The sequence below is a fragment of the Mirounga leonina genome, unplaced genomic scaffold (genome assembly GCF_011800145.1).
Source record: "Mirounga leonina isolate KUSES-001 unplaced genomic scaffold, KU_Mleo_1.0 Mir_55, whole genome shotgun sequence".
NCBI classification, from domain to species: domain Eukaryota; kingdom Metazoa; phylum Chordata; class Mammalia; order Carnivora; family Phocidae; genus Mirounga; species Mirounga leonina.
This window is the reverse complement of record NW_023270816.1, coordinates 3,651,412-3,670,764: the sequence shown is the minus strand read 5'-3', so window position 1 is coordinate 3,670,764 and position 19,353 is coordinate 3,651,412. Positions and strand designations below refer to the sequence as shown.

At 52.7% G+C, this 19,353-nt stretch overlaps 1 protein-coding gene across 1 annotated transcript in view; it reads right to left on the bottom strand.

The window, feature by feature from the left end:
* Positions 1–19,353, bottom strand: part of LOC118001960 (cation-independent mannose-6-phosphate receptor) — a 97,643-nt gene that overhangs the window by 21,019 nt on the left and 57,271 nt on the right. The window contains exons 19-35 of the mRNA XM_034992156.1: positions 18,724–18,903; positions 16,072–16,173; positions 14,681–14,782; positions 12,637–12,832; positions 11,234–11,404; positions 9,840–9,983; positions 9,585–9,760; positions 9,235–9,322; positions 8,565–8,780; positions 7,542–7,672; positions 7,194–7,291; positions 5,016–5,152; positions 3,832–4,022; positions 2,153–2,279; positions 1,115–1,234; positions 556–812; positions 22–240 (exon numbers count right to left, since the gene is read on the bottom strand). Of these exons, the coding sequence (XP_034848047.1) occupies positions 22–240; positions 556–812; positions 1,115–1,234; positions 2,153–2,279; positions 3,832–4,022; positions 5,016–5,152; positions 7,194–7,291; positions 7,542–7,672; positions 8,565–8,780; positions 9,235–9,322; positions 9,585–9,760; positions 9,840–9,983; positions 11,234–11,404; positions 12,637–12,832; positions 14,681–14,782; positions 16,072–16,173; positions 18,724–18,903 (2,655 nt within the window). The remainder of the gene's footprint in view (positions 1–21; positions 241–555; positions 813–1,114; positions 1,235–2,152; positions 2,280–3,831; positions 4,023–5,015; positions 5,153–7,193; positions 7,292–7,541; positions 7,673–8,564; positions 8,781–9,234; positions 9,323–9,584; positions 9,761–9,839; positions 9,984–11,233; positions 11,405–12,636; positions 12,833–14,680; positions 14,783–16,071; positions 16,174–18,723; positions 18,904–19,353) is intronic.

Below are 19,353 nucleotides of genomic sequence, written 5' to 3'. Positions count from 1 at the left end.
CCTTGTGTTTCCCATACTTACTATGGGGGGACCGTCGACAGGAACCTTGCACACAGCCGCTCCGGCGGGACAAGGCACCCCATGCATCGGGTTCAGTGGCTGGCAGATGTTGATGTAGAAGTCAGGGCCGGTGTCCGAAGTGTCATCCTCACTCTCGTCATACGCCTCATAGCCCCCCGTGCGGTGGATGAGGGGGGACAGGTCAATAATGGAGCTTCCGTTCCTCACAGAGCACTCCGTCTGTTAGACAAGGAGGACCTCGCTGGAGTCCACAGTAACATTCTCCTCATCACCACTAAGTCACCCCAGGAATTTAAAAGCAGCACAAAAAAAGCACGAAAGATGGAACAACATCCCCCAAATGCTTGGGCACTTAGACCTACTCATTGTTGGGACCATCGCGGGTGGCTAAGCCATTCTGGGTACCCTCTGGCGGGGGGGGGGGGGGGGGGGGTGGCGGCCGACAGTGACCTGCAGGAAAGCTGGTGCGGGAACCAGGGCCCACCCGGGCGTCAGGCAGGCATTTCTCAGAGGCCACACGGACCCCAGACTCACCACCTGCTCGCAGGCCAGAGGCGTGTGCCAGGAAAAGAAGAGCGTGCATGTCTGCTTGTCGAGAGAGATGAGCATGGGCCTGTTGGTGGGCCCGGCCTCAGGCCTGCACACAAAGCTGATCACACTCTTGTAGGTCAGGCCGGATTTGGACGGACAGGGGGATCCATCCTCATACACCAGCTGTAGGACCTGATCCACATAGGTCAGCCTCTTGTTTGCCTTGCCCACACTGATCCTGGTCTGCCCGAAGCAGGCCCCTGTACCAAACGTGAAGGGAGAGGAAAAGCACAATTATGGACTCAGGTGACCAGCTTTCTGAGGACTGCTTTCTGCAAATCCAGAGCTAACACTTGTCATTCTGAGCGTCCAGTGAGGTCTCGGCAAGTGTCCTGCATCTACCATTTCATCACGTAGCCACGGGTTCCCCCGCCATGAGCAGAATGTTACAGCAGAGGTGATGGATCTTCAGTTCTACTCCTCTCTTTTGCCACAGGAATGCGGAGGCTGGGGACAGCCCTGGGGACGGGAGACCCAGGCGTGGCGGTGGTCATGCACTTACCCACGCCGGGGGAGCAGTTTTCATTGTCGTCACAGACACTGATGTACACAAGCCCCTTCTCGCTGTATGCGGCCGTGTGTCCAGCTCCGCCGCTTAAAGAGCTCAGATCAAACAGGTGTCCTGCAAGGGGGGAAGGGGCAGACACACAGTGACGCCAGCATGCTCACCCACGGACCACGCTGGCCGTTGGGACTTCTGACTTCCTGCCGTGGGTCCGCCACTTGCCATGTTCACTGACCTGGCCCTAAAAATGCTCCTGGCCAGCTAGACTACATCATGAGGCTAGAGACTGCAAGTTTATATGATGGCTCATCTTTCCTCAGAAGACAGTGGCTCATAGCGTCCTCCTCCTCCCGGGGCTGGGCCACAACAGGGCCACGAGGGCCCTGGTGGGATTCAGGAGGGCCTGATGGCATCCCTCCCATGGCCAAGGGAGGCCAGCCGCAGCCTGCTGGGTCTCCAGCACGGACGGCAGTCGAGGCCTCCCCGCTGCCCCCACAGGACCACTGGACCACGGACACGGACTCTACGCAACTCTGCAAGCCTACAGCTGGTGTGACGGGCACACTCGGAAGCAGGCGTTATGGGCAGCAAGACTCGCAGGGAGATGGATCAATCTCTTCCCCACCGAAGGAGAAGTCCTAGCAAACAAAACTGGGTAGAGCAAGAGAGGACGCCAACATGCACACACGTGGACAGAATGCTACTGCCAAGGGAGTCTTGCTCCCCAGCTTCAAGTTAGGTCCCTCACTGTGGGGGGGCTGGTGACTGGCAGTGTCCTCACTATGGGGGGGGGGGGGGGGGCGGGGGGGGTCCCCCCCTGGGGGGGGGGGGGGGTTGGTGACTGGCAGCGTCCTCACTATGGGCAGGGGCTGGTGACTGGCAGTGTCTTCACCATGGGGGAGGGGGGGCTGGTGACTGGCAGTGTCCCTCCCTGGGGGGGGGGGTTGATGACTGGCAGCGTCCTCACCATGGGGGGTGGTGGTGACTGGCAGCGTTCTCACTATGGGGGGGCTGGTGCTTGGCAGCGTCCCTCACCTGTGGCAGGGTTGGTGACTTGGCAGTTGTCGTGCACATTGCTCCTCACAGGACAGGCAGCTGGTGTGGGCCAGGAGAAGGTGTACTCACAGTCTTCCACCGCACTGATGAACATGGGCCTGGAATTCTACGAGCAAAGGACAGAGTGTTGTCAACAGGGCACAATTTCTACGAAACGTCAGCCTCCATCAAGTGGGAGCCTCTCTGCAATACCACGTGGAATTTTTGTCAGTGTGTTTATGGACTGAGGGCACACTTAGAAAAGCAAAAGGTCAAGATCTTCCTGGGATTGCACCAGGGCCTTAACATATGCAAGGCGAGGCAGACTCAGAGCCAGAAATCCACTTGGGGCATCATGGAGATCTTTCTACAGCTACAGCTAGGGAAAGACAGGCAGGGGACAGGGTGAGGAAGTGGCTCAAAGGCTCTGGTGAGTCAGGAAAGAGGAAATAGCTGGTAACACTCTAAAAGCAAAGGAATTCAGATCTGTTATTATAGACAAAACAAAAAGCCCCACCCAGAAAACTCGTCATTTACTCCACGATCCTCCACTTGCACGAGCTACACGCGCTCCGTCCCCACGCTTCCTGTCCACCACGGAGCTGCTAAGACTGGTTCAGCAGTACACTCCTTTGCAGATAAACCCCTGGCAGCTTTGCCAGCCTCCTGGGCAACCCACGTGCAGAGCCCCTCACACATCACCCTCGTGTTTCCTCCCACATGTCCATCAGCTCTTTCTTCCTCTACCATGAGCCTCTGCCAGTTACGGAGCTGAGAGGGTCTATCGGGGCCCAGGTGTCCAGGCCCCAGCAGCTCCTGTCTAGGCTAAGCCTCTGTACAGCTTCCCGAGGAGGAAGGCCCAGCTGCTACTCCTGCCAAGAGGGCAGACCTCAGGCTCCCAGAGCTCCTCCTACCACTGCTGGCCAAACGCAGCTGGAGACAGTGGGCGCTCCAGCCTAGAACACTGAGTGGGCTGGTCCAGCTTGACTTTATTCCTAAAATTAGTTACAACCCTAATTTTTAATAGCACAGGGGGCTTCACCTTCATGTCACACGTGGAGATGTTCCTGTGGGGACAGTCCAGAGAGACCATTCAGTCAGTCCCACGCCTGCTTAGCTACACCCACCAACCCCTCAGAGAGAGGCATGGAGCACAGACATGAGACCAGCCCCCATGGACCGTGCACCAACGGGCAGTGATGCCCGGCACCTCCTACTTCCTCTCTCTGCACCTCACAGCGATTTGGCAAGACGGGAACAGCTCGTGTTATTCACGGGTACACAGCTTAGCACAGTTAAGTAACCAAGCTAGGAAATAAAGAGCAGCCCTGAACCTGGTCTGTCTAACCTTCTGCTTCTCCCAAGCTGCATCCGTGAAGGCAAAGGGCAGGTTGTCAAATACCGGTTTGCTCTACAGCCTTGGGGGGCACCTGCAGGGGACCAAACTTTAAGGAGAACCAACCAGTTCTGAGACTAGAACTGCAGGTCAGACCCGCCAGGAGCCAGAGAAGAGAGGTAGGTGCCCACGAGCCAGAGGGCTGAGGCAGGACTGCCAGCACCCGCAGTCACGCCACGGAGTCCCGAGCATCGCATCCTCCACTCGGATCCCAGGGCAAGTAAGACCGTCTCCCTGGCCCCCAGAGCTACCCGCCGGGGGCTGAGGAAGCGCTGTCACTTACGACTTGGCTCTCGCTACAGGTGAAGCGGATGGTGGTTGACTTTTTCCGAATTTGGTCTGGACACAAGTCACCATCGACGTACTTCAGGACAGTGGCGCCACCTCTCCACTGCGGCCCCTCCCTCACCCTGCCGAGGTTCACAGGCTTAGAGCTGCCCAAGAGACACGCGGCTGCTTCCGGAGGGCACGGCTCTGTGAGAGGAGACATGGTTGTTGCCTTGGCCGCTTTTCCAGCCCAGAATTTATCTGGTAAGCAATGTCAGACATGCTGTACGCTTCATTCTAATAGTCACTCCAAAATATCTGCTGTTTCTTTCGCATGAGATGACAATGATGCCACAGAACTTCTCAGTTAGCAGAGGCATGCGGTGCGGGGAGAATGCAAGGTTTCATAGACCGAATTATTTCTGAACCCCGAATGCGTTGAGACTAAAATACCTAGATAAGCCAACAGGACATTTTAAATGGCCCACATTCAAGTACCATCTTTAAGAGTTACCGAGAGGGGCGCCTGGGTGGCTCAGTTGGTTAAGCGACTGCCTTCGACTCAGGTCATGATCCTGGAGCCCCGGGATCGAGTCCCACATCGGGCTCCCTGCTCAGCGGGGGTCTGCGTCTCCCTCTGACCCTCCCCCCTCTCATACTCTCTATCTCATTCTCTCTCAAATAAATAAATAAAATCTTTAAAAAAAAGAGTTACTGAGAACTCTGCCAATTTCCCAGTCCCCAAAATGTCTGTGCTATCTGCCCTGTGTAAAGAATTAGTCCCACCTCATGGATTAGGAACCATGCTGTCACTGATCTGCCCAGCACAGAAAGTGAGGGGAAAGGGGCCCACGGCCTCAAATGTAAAGGAGCACCCACCCACATTACTCTCAGTAAACACAGAGGGCATGCGTTCAATCTCTGCTTTGCTCTCTGTGTCTCCCACCCTGCTAAGAAATCACCTACCACCATGATTCCCTCCACCCACCTCCAACTCCTGTTCAAATAAGGTTACTGTGTTCCCAGCGAGCCTTCAACCTTCAACAAAGACTTCTGCTAGACCATCCCAGGGATCAGTCATGAGACCCTTAAATAATTCCTCCTGCCGCTTCATGGCCAAAACACCTTCACAGAATCCTGTTCCTACTCGATCTTCTCCCAAACTGACTACAAGCCATCCACCCAAGAGTCCTCTCTCACCGGAACCAGCCTGGGGAGACAGAGACTTGCAAACATTGATGAGATAGTGCTCGGTGGCTCCTGTCCTTGTGACGGCTTCCCAGTTGTCGCTATACCTTGCCAGGGACGAGAGGTCGAAGGTGTTGCCAGCCTCGTCTCTGGAAGGAGGAGAACACTGCGGTTAGGCTCACTTGGACTCCGGATGGACACCGAGCACTGGAAAGGCTCAATATTTAAGGTGCGGTCTGTGCCTGACATCCTGAGCCTCAGGTCCCACCCAGGGACAGAACTTCAGACTGGACCTGGCCCACCACCTCCAGTCAGAATCAGAACCTGAGCTCAGGAAACTTTAAGACTTGGTTCAGCAAAATCATGTATTAATCCAAAAAAAAGCAAAGACCAGGCTGCAAAGGAAGCGCTCCCCGTGCTCAGGCCCGTGAGAGGACAGGAGGGAACAGTGGGCTCCGTGGCGCGCTCACAGCACAGAGCACTCTCGGGAGCAACCACCTGCTGTCCAACCCTGAGACGGCCACTGAAATAAAAATGAACTGCTGTCGACATGTCTGCTCAGGCTGAAGTTTACTTACTACACAAATCCCACACCCAACTGTTACTGAGGGCCAACCCCATAGCAGGTGCAGGGTCAATGGTGAGCAAGACCCACGTCTGTCCCCAGGAAGCACTAGGTCCAGGTGAAGACAGAGGCGCAATCACAGACGCCACCCCATAAGGTCTCAGCAGGGAAGAGGAGAACGGAAAGCATTCATTCGTTCAAAAAATACGTGCTAAGCTGAGGGTATTATACTGAACCAAAAAGATACAAATCACCCATTTTATGAAATTTGCAGAAATTACCAGGAGAAGGAAAACACCATAAACAGGATATAAGTTTTTTTAAGTAGACAGTATGTCAGAGAGCGATTAAAGCTGAAGAGGAAAAAAATCTGGGGCTGGGTGGTGGAGGGAGGTTGAGATTTTAGACGTCGTGGTCAGAGAAAAACTTACCAACAAGATGACCTCACTGTACACGTTTTTGTACTCCCATGAAGTTATTACAATATGCATGTGTCAACTTCCATTTTAACTGATTATTCCATTTTTTACTTCATTAATTCTTTTAAAAACGGTAAATAAAAATATTTGGTAGGAAAAGCTTTATGTACAAAAATATAAGACTCTTTGTACACAAATCTCAGGAAGTGGAAGACAGTCTCAAATGGCAGTAAGAAAACAGTCAAGTCAATCAGGGCTATCTACTCGGAAGGATCGTTCACACCCACTAGAAATAAGAAATGAATTTGTTTCACGTGGAAACGTTCATGAAGCGTTAGCTGGAAAAAGAAATGTTACAAAACAAATTATGATTCACCGTCACTAAACACGTAGATTCCTGAATGTATGCTTTTCCGTACGTTACTAACACTTACAGAATTATTACTTTACCTAAATAAAAGGAGAGAACGCAATCAAACAGAACAGGAAGTAAGGAAAACATGGAAGTGACTACTCTACTGTCCCCCAGGACTGAATGCTGTAACCCTGCGATCCTTTTCAGGGTCGATCATCATACAGCGGAAGAGAGAGCATGTCCCTTAAACATTCAGAACCACAGACCAACCTCCACGGATGGGACACAAGATGCCTATTTTGTAACAGTTCCAAGGGCAACTCTGTTGGCATTCCCACACAGGAAAGACCTCTCCCTTACCTCAAGAGCTGCCAGCCACCCAATTCCAGGAGCCACAGGCAACGGAGATCAAAAGAACCATCGACAGCCCCTAAAAACCTGCAGTCTGGGGGCCGCCTCCCCCACACCGTCTCCCACACCCCAGCCCCTCATCCTCTCCACGCCCTTCTTCACTGTGGTGTCCCCAGACACAAGCGGTGTGCGAGGGTGGGCGGAGGCCAGGTGACGCCCTGGTCACTCCACTCCACTTACACCTGTGAATCATGCAAGGTTTTCCGTTCCAACTCCAATCACCTCCCTGTATGCATCTTAACACAAAATAGTCACCGAAACCCAAAGCTGTGAAGGATTTGGAAGTTAACCTAGTCCAACTGCTCATCTGGATATGAAGGGACGAAGGTGGAGAGAAACCACCTCAGCTAACCTCCTGTCCCCCGACCACGAATCATTAAAGCTAAGCTGTGCCAAGCTCCCCCGACTGCACAGAAGGTCAACAGACGGCATCCACTTACTTGAATGAGCACTCGGTCAGGTCAAAAGGCGCGCAGGCATGCTGCGTTCGCCACTCGAACAAGTAGGAGCAATCCGAAGTCTCCCTGAGAAATACCGGCTGGAGAAGGTGAGAGAGAGATACGTCAGAGGGGAAACTTCAGTTCGTTTCTTACCCTTTAGATCTTAGGAACGAATATAGTAAAGGACGGTTATGGTCGTTAAAATCCAGACAAATCCATCACGGTTTTGACGTATCTTCTGTAACTGGTACATCTAAACGAAGCTAGCCAGAGCAGATCGAGCAGCAGGAATGCGGAGCAGCGGCTCCCGGCCAGGCAGACATCCGGGCGGGCTGGAAGCACACTCACCCTCTGGGTGCTCCGCTCGCAGTAGAAGAAGATGGTTGTGGAGCGCTGGTACACCTTATGGCAAGCGTCCCCCCCAGTGTAGTTCATCTTCAATAAGCCATTCTCATACGTCAGCTTCTGGGTGAGGAGACCTGTTCAGAAAGAACCTAATTAAAACAAGGATTGGTGCCGCCATGCTAACCCTAACAGGCACGTCACATCACGTACCCCAGATAAAGGGCTAGAAGAGGGGCTTTGCCTGGCCCCCGGGCGCTGGAACCTGCTCCCTGCCACACTGCACTGCGGGCGGAATAAAACCAGGCCTCCTCTCACCCAAGGTTACGACGTTACAGACTCATGGTGGGAACAATGAGGAGCAGCCGCTCCCCAGCCTCCTCGCCTAAGAGGATGGCCCCGAGGCGTTGCCCATGCACTTGTCACGTCAGCTACTTTCTTTTTAAAAGTTCTTAAACTTAGGGGTGCCTGGGAGGCTCAGTCAGGTAAGTGTCCAGACTCTTGGTTTCGGCTCAGGTCGTGATCTCGGGGTTGTGGGATCGAGCCCCGAGCTCAAGGAGGAGTCTGCGTGAGCTCCTCTCTCTCTGCCTCTGCCCCTCCCCACTTGTGCTCGTGTGCTCTCTCGCTTTAAGAGTTCTTAAATGTAGTATCACTTGCCCAGCTGCTGAGACAGCATGATGACCAACAAGCCTGCCCTGTAAGTTTATAGCCAAACCCTGTCCTAGATGCCTCCCCTCTGACTCAACTCTAGAAAGTACCACCTCAGAACACCCATTACTGGCTACTTCAGCATGTCCCTGGTTGCAGTAAAGAATCACTAACTGGAATTGCTGAAGAACGAACAGAATAAGCTCTAACAACATCTGTCAGCATGCATCTACTTAAGAAAATCAAGTGAAATCAGAAGCATCGTTAATATTTCACCAGAACAAAGCTTTTTTCCTACTCCAGAAAGAAGTCATCCTTCAGTATAACATCTTAATACATAGTTCCATTCTTGCACAAGAGCAGAAGAAAAACCCACGGTACCTGCCACTTTTTGAAATCCCTCGGGTCCCCGCTTCTCCTGACACGATGAGATCACCTTGGACCTGTCGTTAGTGGAGCAGACCTCTGAGGACAGCTTGCCACAGACCCGGAAGTAGTAGGTGTATTCGCCGGCACTCACGACAGTGTCATTGACAGCCAGCGGCTTCAGGTCGTACAGGTTGCCGTGCCTCGGGTCCTTCACCTCACAGTTGTCTCCTTCAAGGACACACAGACACGAAGGGCAACTGCGAGCCTACCGACACTCACACCGTCGGGCAAAAAACAGTCTTCCAATTTTTAATCAGATGAGTACAGTCTTAAAATAAGCATTAAACGCTATTTCCACGTTATCTCAATGTGCTTCTACACAAAGTACAAACCGCCTATCAGATAGCCTTCTAGAAAAGCCGAGGTCACAGGGTAAAGATCCACTGGACCAATCAAAACCCCAAGTTAAGATTCTTAAATGTGAGAAGGCGCTAGCCCAGCATCGCTCCAGGCAGGTAAGGAGGGTGTCACCGACAAAATTAGCTGCGCACTGGAGTCAAAACCCAAGGATAAGAAATTACCCCCCCGCCATTACGACGGGGTTTTGCATTTAGGACGCTGTTAGGAGCCTCTGCTACTTCATCCGTTTACAACTATTAGTGGGCTGGGCCCCAGGTCTTACCTTCCACTCTGATGACAGGACAGGCTTCCACCGTTCTCCAGACAAACACATACTCACAATCATCCAGAAGCTGAAATGTTGGGGATCCCTAGAATAGAAACCAAATATTTATGTTTTTGCCTTTTTTATTAAAAAGTCAGTCAAAAAGATAGCCACAATTAATATCCAACTTTCGATCTCCACGAGGAAAAACACAGAGCACTTACTAACATGTGAGACCTGGAAGAAAATCTAGTCAAATGCTACCAAAGGCTGAAAACCCATGAAAACGCAGGCAGGACTGAACTCGGAGAGAAGACTGAGAGGCTGAAGGGAAGTGGGAAATGAAAGCAGTTCATCAACTCACGCACCGAGGTCTGAGCGCACTCGAGCGTGATCCTGGTGGAGAAGCGCTGGTTTCCGCACTTGTCACCATTGACATAGACAATACTCAGGGAGCCGTTCTCGGCAGCCTGGGGGCTGATCTGCACCACGCCCAGGTTCCAGCTGTTGTCTTCTGACACCAGGCAGGACCCCACTGCGCTGCCTGCAAGAGATGGGAGCTCGTCTGGGGCAGGGGACAGGAGAAAGGCAGATGGAACTCAAGTCAAATGCTCTCAACTCACCGTGGCATCTGGGAATATAAGGGAGGGGATTGCAAACACTCAGATAGAAAGTTCTCTTTCTTCCATCAGCCGAGGTGTCCACAGCAGTCCAGGGCTTCCTGACTCTGCTTAAGCCACTCAGGTCATACTCATTTCCAGCGACGTCTGAAATACACGGAAACACTCCAGCTAGCCCTGCTTTCTGGTTAGCATTAGAGCACCACCTTTTTCACCCTGACCGAAGACCCATGATGCACGAACTTGACATTGGTTATGAAGGAATCAGGAGATCCACAGGAAGCTCAGAGGCTTTTCCTACAGACACGTACACTCGCTCTGCCCTCGAAGCTGCCCTTCACAACAAGCACCACTGATGTGGAGGGGCAGAGCCATCTGCAGAGCACGAGGCATCCTGGGACACTGTTCAGTGTCCGGGTGCGCCTTACAGAGCTTTACATCCTTTCTTTTAGGTCCTCAAATAAGATCTGATATTTCTTTCCCCTGAGTTTTCTTCTGTTCTTAGGCAGCTTCTGATTCCAAAATGTAGATTAAAACCCTGAATTATATAACCACATTCTCTTCAAGAGAAACTTCTCAAGTGTAAGGATCAAAGAAGCACATAACACAAATATGCTGCCTATAAAACAAAGCACACCACACGCTCACACGCGCGCATACATACACTCACATGCACACGCTCACACATGCGCATACACACACGCGCGTATATACACTCACGCACGCACGCTCATATATACACTCACACGGACACACACACGTGCACGTATATACACTCACGCACACGCGTGCGTATATACACTCACGGACACACACGCGCGCGCGTATATACACTCACACGGACACGCGCGCGCGCGTATATACACTCACACGGACACATGCACACGTATATACATGCACACGCGCACACGTATATACACTCACGCACACGCGCGCCTATATACACTCACACGGATACGCGCACGTATATACACTCGCACGTATATACACTCGCACACGCGCGCGCATATATACACTCACGGACACACAAGCACGTGTATATACACGCACACATGTATATACACTCACGCACACGCGCGTGCACATGTACACACACACTCATGCACGCGTATATACACCCACACATGCGCACGTATATACACTCACACGGACACACGCGCGCACGTATATACACTCACGCACACGTACACACAGGCTCATGCACGCGTATATACACCCACGCACACGCGCACGTATATACACTCACACGGACACACGCGCGCATATATACACGCACACGCGCGCACTCACGGACACACGCGCACACGTATATACACTCACGCACGCGCGCGTATATACACTCACGCACACACGCACACCCTCGACCGGTCTCCTCAGCCCGGGCCTCATGGCCTTACCCGTGACCTGGCAATCCACAGGAGAGGGGACGCAGGCCAGTGCAGTCTCAAACTCAAAGAAAGTGTTTCGGATCCCCAAGCCAGAGTCAATGTCCTGATGCAGGAATTTGGCGGTTCCCGGGTAAAAGTCATCGTTGCAAACAAAGCGGATGATAAAGGCGTCAGCGGTCCCTGGGAACAAGGAGGCCAGACTTGAAGCAGAGCAGCCGTCCCGACACATCCCAGAGCAGCGGCTGCCACTGGGGACAAACCGCAATGCCCCCGTTAGAAGGACGACACCACCGCCCTGGGTCTGTTTCACGGGGCCCGACGGGAACAGCCGAGCGGCCACCCTCAGCGCAGTCGTGACCCACACAGCCATGGGCTCACAGGGTGAGCCGAACGTCCTCCGTCCTGGTATTCCAGAAAACAGGCAAACGCAGCATCCATTCCTCAACCCAAACACTAGCTAACGTCACTGGCTTGTTGGACAAGACTTAGTTCCTCGTACACACAGAAGTGAAAGACTCAGAAAAACCCTCGCCCCCCCAGGAGCTCACGTCCCAGTACGGCGGCCCCCACACTGAGCCTAGGACATGCAGTCTAGGGCACACAAAACAGCGAGAAGTGCAAGGAAGGAACATGCAGCAGGCCCAGGCCAAGGAAACCCCAACGCGGTGCGGGTTTTAAATGCGGTGGCCGGCCCCGCCGAGAAAGGGACATCTGGGCGGATAGCTGAGAAAGAAGAAAGGGGCCACGGGGCCATCCTGAGGGAAGAGCAAAATGGGCAGAGGCAAGAGCGAGGACACAGGCTCAGGACGGGAGGGCGGGTGAGAGGCGGCCCAGACGGGTTCAGAAGCAGGAGGTGAGCAGGATGGAACGCGGAGTGGGAGATCGTGTTGCCCCAACCACCGTGACGGCACTGGCCTCTACTCCAGGTGCACATGGCTGGGAGTGACGTGCTCTGAACACAGAATGCTGGGGGGCGGGGGGGAGCACAAGCAGGAAGACCACCGCAGGGCTGCTGCAGCCAGGGCCAGCAGTGGCAGGCCACCAAGGACCCAGAGCAGTCCACGGAGGCGGCAGGTAAGGCCATCGACCCCGCCCAGTCCAGGAGGGAACTGAAGCAAAGAGGTTTAGTAACCAGCCTGAGGTCACAAAGCTTTACGTCCAAGAACCACCTGAGGGGCCTAGTGTTAGGAGGCTGGGGGACGGGGCAGGCAGAGGGAGAGCCCACAGCGCGACCCGCCAGCTACAGGACCGCACGTCAGGGGCCTGGCAGGGCACACAGGGCGATTCGGGAGTGTAGCGCCGCGGCCCCAGGGCAGGAGGGCAGGTCGCTCACGGTCCATGCTCAGAAGGTTCACAGTCACGGGGCCACCAGGACACTTGTTAGCTGCAACACGACGTGGTTCTGAGCTCACCTGTGGCCGGGGAAAGAGGCCCTTTGTAGGTCAGAGTTATAAAGCCCTCAGTGGACAGCTGCAGGCTTTTCTCGAGTCCAACCAGCCTTTCTGGCTTCAGATTCTTTAGCTCCTCTGTCTGAATTTCCGCCTCACAGCCAGAGGCTGGTTTTCCATCGAAGGTCCCACAGACCGGCATTGTGCCACACACGTTAAACTGCAGGCCAGACAGCAAGAACCATACACGTTAACTTGGGCCACATAACTCGCCACAAACAAGAGCCCTAGCAACTCAAACCCTGCCAGACTAACCAGACAGTGTTCAAGTTTCCACCTTACATGTTCAGGCAGTTAAAGCCTAAACTTAGTACATAATGCAACATTTAAAGTCCAAATGACAATGCCCATAAGTTGCTTCTAAGGAATAATAAACACGTTTATTTATATAGCCCTGTACCTGTAAATGCAAGAGATATGCTGCATATAACAATGCACCACCTATAACAGAGGGAATACGCATGGAGAATTTTACACCATTGTCAACGTGAGCGAAGGCATCTGTAGTTGAAATGTCAATTACCAGTAACCATGAGGGGACACCCCTGTATTTCTCACAGATGTTGATATCACTCTGTCGTGACAATGAAGTTGAATATGCTCTGTGGTATGAAGACACAGAAAGGAAAGACTTCTCTACGTCTGCTAAGTGCTCATGGACGGGGTGTCCACAATCAAGGTCTACATATAGAAAGTGCTTTTCTTAAAAACCGAAGTTTCCTTCTCAGGAAATGGCCAGTTAGCACGAAACCCCATGCAGGTGCTCAGCAGCCATGTGGGCTGTGTGCGGGAGGCCCTGAGGACGAAATGCTGGGGCAGGTTCCCTTTCCTACTTTCACGGTCTTGCCTGTAAATTGGCAACAGAGCTGAGAGAAGCCTGGGCTCACTCTGCCATGCTGTGGGCACTGGCCATCCTGGCTGCCCACATCTACAGGCCCCTCCGATTGGGAGTGTAGGCACCCCCGGAGATGTCTCACTCGGCAGCTTCAGCAGCGGGGGGAGGCCACGGCGGGAGGGGGGGGGGCGCGGATCTGGGGGCAGCTGAGCCCAGCAGGACCGGGCAGCGAGGGTACAAAGCCAGGGAGTCAGCTGGTGGCGGTGGTGTCCTAAGTAGATGGCAGCATGCTGGCTGTGCCATCGCCCAGGAGCCTCAACACACCTGCCACCTGCTGACGCCCCTGCTAGTTAGTGCCCACAAGGCAGAGCCTGGCTGGCCTGCTTCTAGCATGTTCTTTATAAGGGTTAGTATCTTCCAGCACGTCCTCTATGTGGACCAACAATGTTCTTGTCTGCCTCTCACTCACATGTGGCCACATACGCTCTCACCTATTACAAACCTATTATAAACCAAACTCTGTAGGAGCAATTTGGGGGTTGGGGGTGGGTGGTGGACCAGCCAAAGTGCTGCTGAGGGACAAACCCTGTTCAGTGTCTTCCCGGGCTGTGCTCTCCCGCATGACGTGTACCTACAAAGTTCCCCTCGGTACCAAATCCACATAAGATGTTCTTATCCCAACTTCCTGTTTTCAGAGCTAATTCTCTCCTTCCGTCAGGGCTATCCATGTAGCAAGTGCTGTCAGAAGATTCTAGAACACACCCACCCAGGTCATTTCCCTTTTCTTGGATTAGGTAAGTACCATTTCCTCTTGACAGCAGAATCACCTGGGGGCTGGTTAAAAACAAACTGATGGACCCACCCCACAAGAATTTGTATTTCTAACAAACTGCCCAGGACCACCGCTCTAGACACACAGCAACAAATCAGAAATAACTTATTTCCGGAAAAATGGTACCCTCACATGTCTGCACTCGAGCAGGATGCGAGTGAGTTTTACCTCTCTTTCCCCTTAAATTTGGATTCTTCCATCTCTTCCTGGGTGAGAGCTGCCATCACAGTGCCCTGGGCCGTTCCCAGAGACACCTGCCACCAGCTGCACAAACTGCAGGTGACTTCAACGCACACTTCCTTGTCTCAAAGCAAACCGGAAATTCATCACATAATTCTTACCACAAAAGTCTTCCCAATTCCCGAAACCACGTATCCTTGGGAACTGTTCAGCGGGTTAAGATCAAACACAAAGCCACTGTTTGGGTCCCTTATGGAACAGGCCTGCAGGAGCAACAGGGGAAAAAGACACAGGAACTCAATAAATACAGAGCGCCTCCAAAGCCTGTGTGTATGGACCTCACAAGACATGCACTTCTCACTGACTTTAAACCCTTGTCAGAAAAGCAGCCCTATGCATACTCACCCGCCCCTCCAGACACAACCCCTGCTGCCTGCCCCAGTGTGATACTGGGCTCAGAAATATTAACTTACCTGAAATGTCTTAGGGCTTACAATATTTACCTGGGTAAGAAGACCAACGCTGACCCCCAAGGGAAAAGTTAGGGGGAAACCATAAGCAACCCATAAGTAATCAAAAACAAACAAACTTAGAAAGTTGGTTTAAGTCTTCTGTTTCCATCTCACCTATTTACTTAAAGGCAATGGTGATGGGAGGCATGACGAGGTGCTTCACCATCTCTTCTCTTCCAGGAGACGTTGTAAACCTCCCCCCCCCCCCCATGTCTGTTCTCTGCACAGTCCACCAGATGCAGGGAAATTGGCAGCAGCCCCAGCCCCGGAAAGTATGGCCAAGGACAGAGTGCAGCACCCTACCATCCCCGCCCTCCCCAGGCTCCACGAACCCAGGACCCTGGCTGGGAACATTCATTTAGGTGAGCCTGGGCTCTGCTGTCAAAGCGGAGATTTTAAAGGGGGAGGGAGAGAGGTAAGTCCCACCATGAAGAAAACACCCAAGGCTGTGGAAACCACAAGTGTCCCTTCAGAGTCAGAGGACACATCACAGGGCAGCCTGCTGCTATGCTTTGCAGGAGAGGGCTCGCCCAAGGTCACAAACACATGCCAAGGCCAAAGAGCAGGATACGCCAGGATGGCAACAGGCACTCAGAAGAAATGGCAGTAACAGGACTGGGATCGGAGTTTTAAAACCTCGAGCATCACACTGAAACAGATGGGGCAGATCCTACAGATGACTATGTTTTAGGTGTTGGAGTGGTATGTTAACCACTCACTTCTCTGCGGTGGTGGTGAACCCCCTGAGCCCACTGGGATGCCACCGCAACACGGAAGGGACAGGGGAATGGAGAAAAAGGAAGGAATCTGCAATCAGCGGGGAGTAAAGCTGAGGGTCTGGTTCTCAGCCCGGCATATGGGAGCTGGGGCAGGGAGAGCAATGCAGGATGACTCCCAGAGGCCTGCTGTCAACATGCAGGACAAGGTGACGCCAATAACAGATTTGGAAGCATGAGGGAAGGGGTGAGTGCAGAGCTGGGACACCCAGGTGGGAAGGTCCAGAGCCAGCTCAGCGAGACGCCCCAAGACAGCACACGTACCTGGTCTGTGTCCGTCATTATTTGGATAGGACAGGCGGCCTCTGTATTCCACAGGAAACTGACCACACACTCCCAGCTGAGGGAAAATATGGGGTGGGTATTCTGGAAGATTAAACCCAGGGTAACAGTCAGTACGACAAGATGGGTCTCAATCTCACCAAGACAATACTGGCCTCATATATAAAAATAACCAAACTCTACTGAACATTTAATTGTGTGTCCGTGATCGGCTAGCTGCTAGATGTGCACTAGCTAATTACAATTTAATGTCTTCATTATTCCTACTTAAAAAGATGGCACCTCTCAGGCTTGGATGTCACAAAACTCACCTGAGGTCACGTGGCAGTAAACGGCAGAATTGGGGTCCAAATCTGGGTTTGCGTTTAAGTCCATGCTCTTGAGAAACGCTCTACGCTAAGAGTATGCAACGTAAGAACCCAAGCACAAAAGGCTACAGTGTGCGAGATTTCAGCTACATAAGCTCAAAACTGGGGAAAAGTGACCTATGGTGTCAGAGGCCAGCACAGGAGTAGAGAAGTGACTGGAAGGGGCACTGGACGCCTCCTGGGTTGCTCTCAGTGTGGCTGCTCTAGGTGGGGTCTGGCTGCACAGTTCTGCTCCACGTGTGAACACTCACCCAGCTGTTAGTGTAACTTACACTCCGCGTACTTTTCTGAGTGTGTTCCAGGAAAAAGTTCCCCAAACATGTGTGGGGCCACGTTCTGCAGGCAACTGCAGCTCACACGGAGAGCGCTTATCGCAGCACTAGGAGTTTTGTTAGCATTTCTCAACGGAGCCTCACCATGACCCCGGGAGCCAGGTTCTGTCATCACCCACTGTGTGTACACAGACGAGAACACAGGGGCACAGAGATCAGGACACCCGCCCAGGCCCACAGGAGAAGGAGATAGCGGCCATCTGACGGTGAGCCCACACCTCGCCCACGGAGCGCTCTCTGGCCTGGAAGTCCCCCACCCTCTCGGCCTTGGCGTCCGTCACAGTAAAACACATCTGCCCCTTCTGCCTCACAATGTGGTTGTGAAAAGGAGCTGCTTTAGCCGTGAAAGTTCTGAAAGTTCTGTGGCTTGCAGAACCTTGCAGATGTGACCTCTGCTCATGGTCTCTGGCTGCACAGGGCATGGCCAGCCCTACATGGGCACTCAGAGATACGGTGACCATGGGAGGTCGCCCCGAAAACTACAACACACTGTCCACATAAGGTGTCACAGGAAAGCTGAAAAACTAAGGCTCCCGGAGAACCTCCTGGAACAGTCCAGTATCTCCATGGCAACAAGAGACCACATGGGAAGGGGAGGGCGGGCCAGGCTCTAAGGAGGGGACACGGACATGCCCAGGGGACAGCAAGGGCTGGCCTGGGCAGCCGGGAGTTCTTCCTGAGCCTGAGGAAGAAAGCAGCAAACCCAACCCCAGGCTAATCAAGAAGTGTGTTTACAGTTCGGCCATGGAACACCTTTCTTGCACAACACGGGCCCACGCTCATCCAGCTAATAACTTCATCCCCTTATCAGAGACCCCTTCTTGACCTCTAAAGAAATCACATCTTGGAAAAAAATCGTGTGTTTGCAAATGACACAGAGAACTCGGGATCTGGAGGGCACCTGGAATGTAGGTGACAAAGTCCACGGGACGGCTAGCACTGGATACGCTGTGCTCTTCGCTCAGTGAAGCAGAGGAAGCTGTAACAGACCCTCAGCACGTGTACCTGACCCTTTCCAATAATTTATTTGATAATAAACATGAATTCCATTATCTTCACTCTGCATTCATCTAAGAGTCTGGCAATTATTCAAAAAACACATGACCCATATAAATGTGAAACTCCAGGTAGAAAAACAATTGGGTTTGTGATAGCCAAGTTCTGGGCTTGAGTGCCAGGGATGGTGTGTAACACCGTGAAGATATTTAATGCCACTGAATTATACACCTTAAAAAGGCTTAAATGGTACATTTTATTTTTTTTCCAAAGATTTTATTTGACAGAGAGACACAGCGAGAACAGGAACACAAGCGGGGGAGTGGGAGAGGAAGAAGCAGGCTTCCCGCCGAGCAGGGAGCCCGATGTGGGGCTTGATCCCAGGACCCTGGGATCACGACCTGAGCCGAAAGCAGACGCTTAACAACTGAGCCACCCAGGCGTCCCTAAATGGTACATTTTATATGTATTTTTACCAACTTTTTTTTTTTTAGGAAAGCAACTGGACTGGACTGTACAATGACCCCCAGAGCATTTTTATTTGTGGAATTTTTTCTTCTGTTCTGCCCTGGCTGAGGATCTCAGGGCCAAAAACAATCTCTGTAACTTTCTCTATTTCCCGGCCTTCATTTTTTCTACTTGATTTGCCCACATATTACATATATAACCCTCACTGTTCATCTGTGGCCCCGAGTGGCACTGAGCCCCGGCTTCCTCATCTATGAACGTTGGGGTTCAGGCCAAACTGTCCCTAAGACCTGTTCTGTTGTCAGGATCCTCGATCACCAGCTGACAAGAACTAAGGGACAGGATGGCGTCCACACAACCCAGAGTGAAAATGCCACCCCCAGACTCCATCTCCAGAAGAGACACATAGGCTAGTACTCAGTCACAAAAGACCCTGAAGGAGCCAAGGTCACAGGCAACGCGCGCCTTACCAGGCTGCCCCTGGAACAGACGAGATGGATCCTCGTGGTGTAGGTGGTCAGCCTCCCATCGCTGGTGGTGCACGCTGAGCCATTCACGTACTCTATGAGGAGGCTGCCGCTGTCCTCCACCGTAGGGCCTGTCTTTGCGATCCCCAAGTTACTGATGGACACTACCTCAGAAAAGGAGCCCTGCAAACAAATACGTCTGTTAGGTTTTCCCTCTGAAGAGAAAACACGGCTTCTTCGTGACTGCCACATTTGATTCTTGTCATTCACAGCACTCCTGTTCTATAAAGTTGCCACAGACACTGACCCGTCACTCCCAGGGGAAACACGTGCCCTATACAGACACCATCCCACAGAGATGATGATCTTAAATCCTGAGAACAACTCCTGCGGGCAGGTTCTATTTTATTTTACGAAAGGGGGAAGGAGGTTCGGACGTGGTAAGTGCCTTGTCTGAGGCCGCCCCGCCAACAGGCATCCAAGGCAGGCCTCGAGCCCTGTCCTCCCAGCCCCGAACCAGGAGCCTCTGGCGCTCCCCCACCCGGCCCCTCGTGTCTCCCTCCCAGAGTCGTGGATAGGAGAACCTTCGAGAAGGCAGAGCTTCCCCTGGCTCCACCTCTGCTGGGAGTGTGC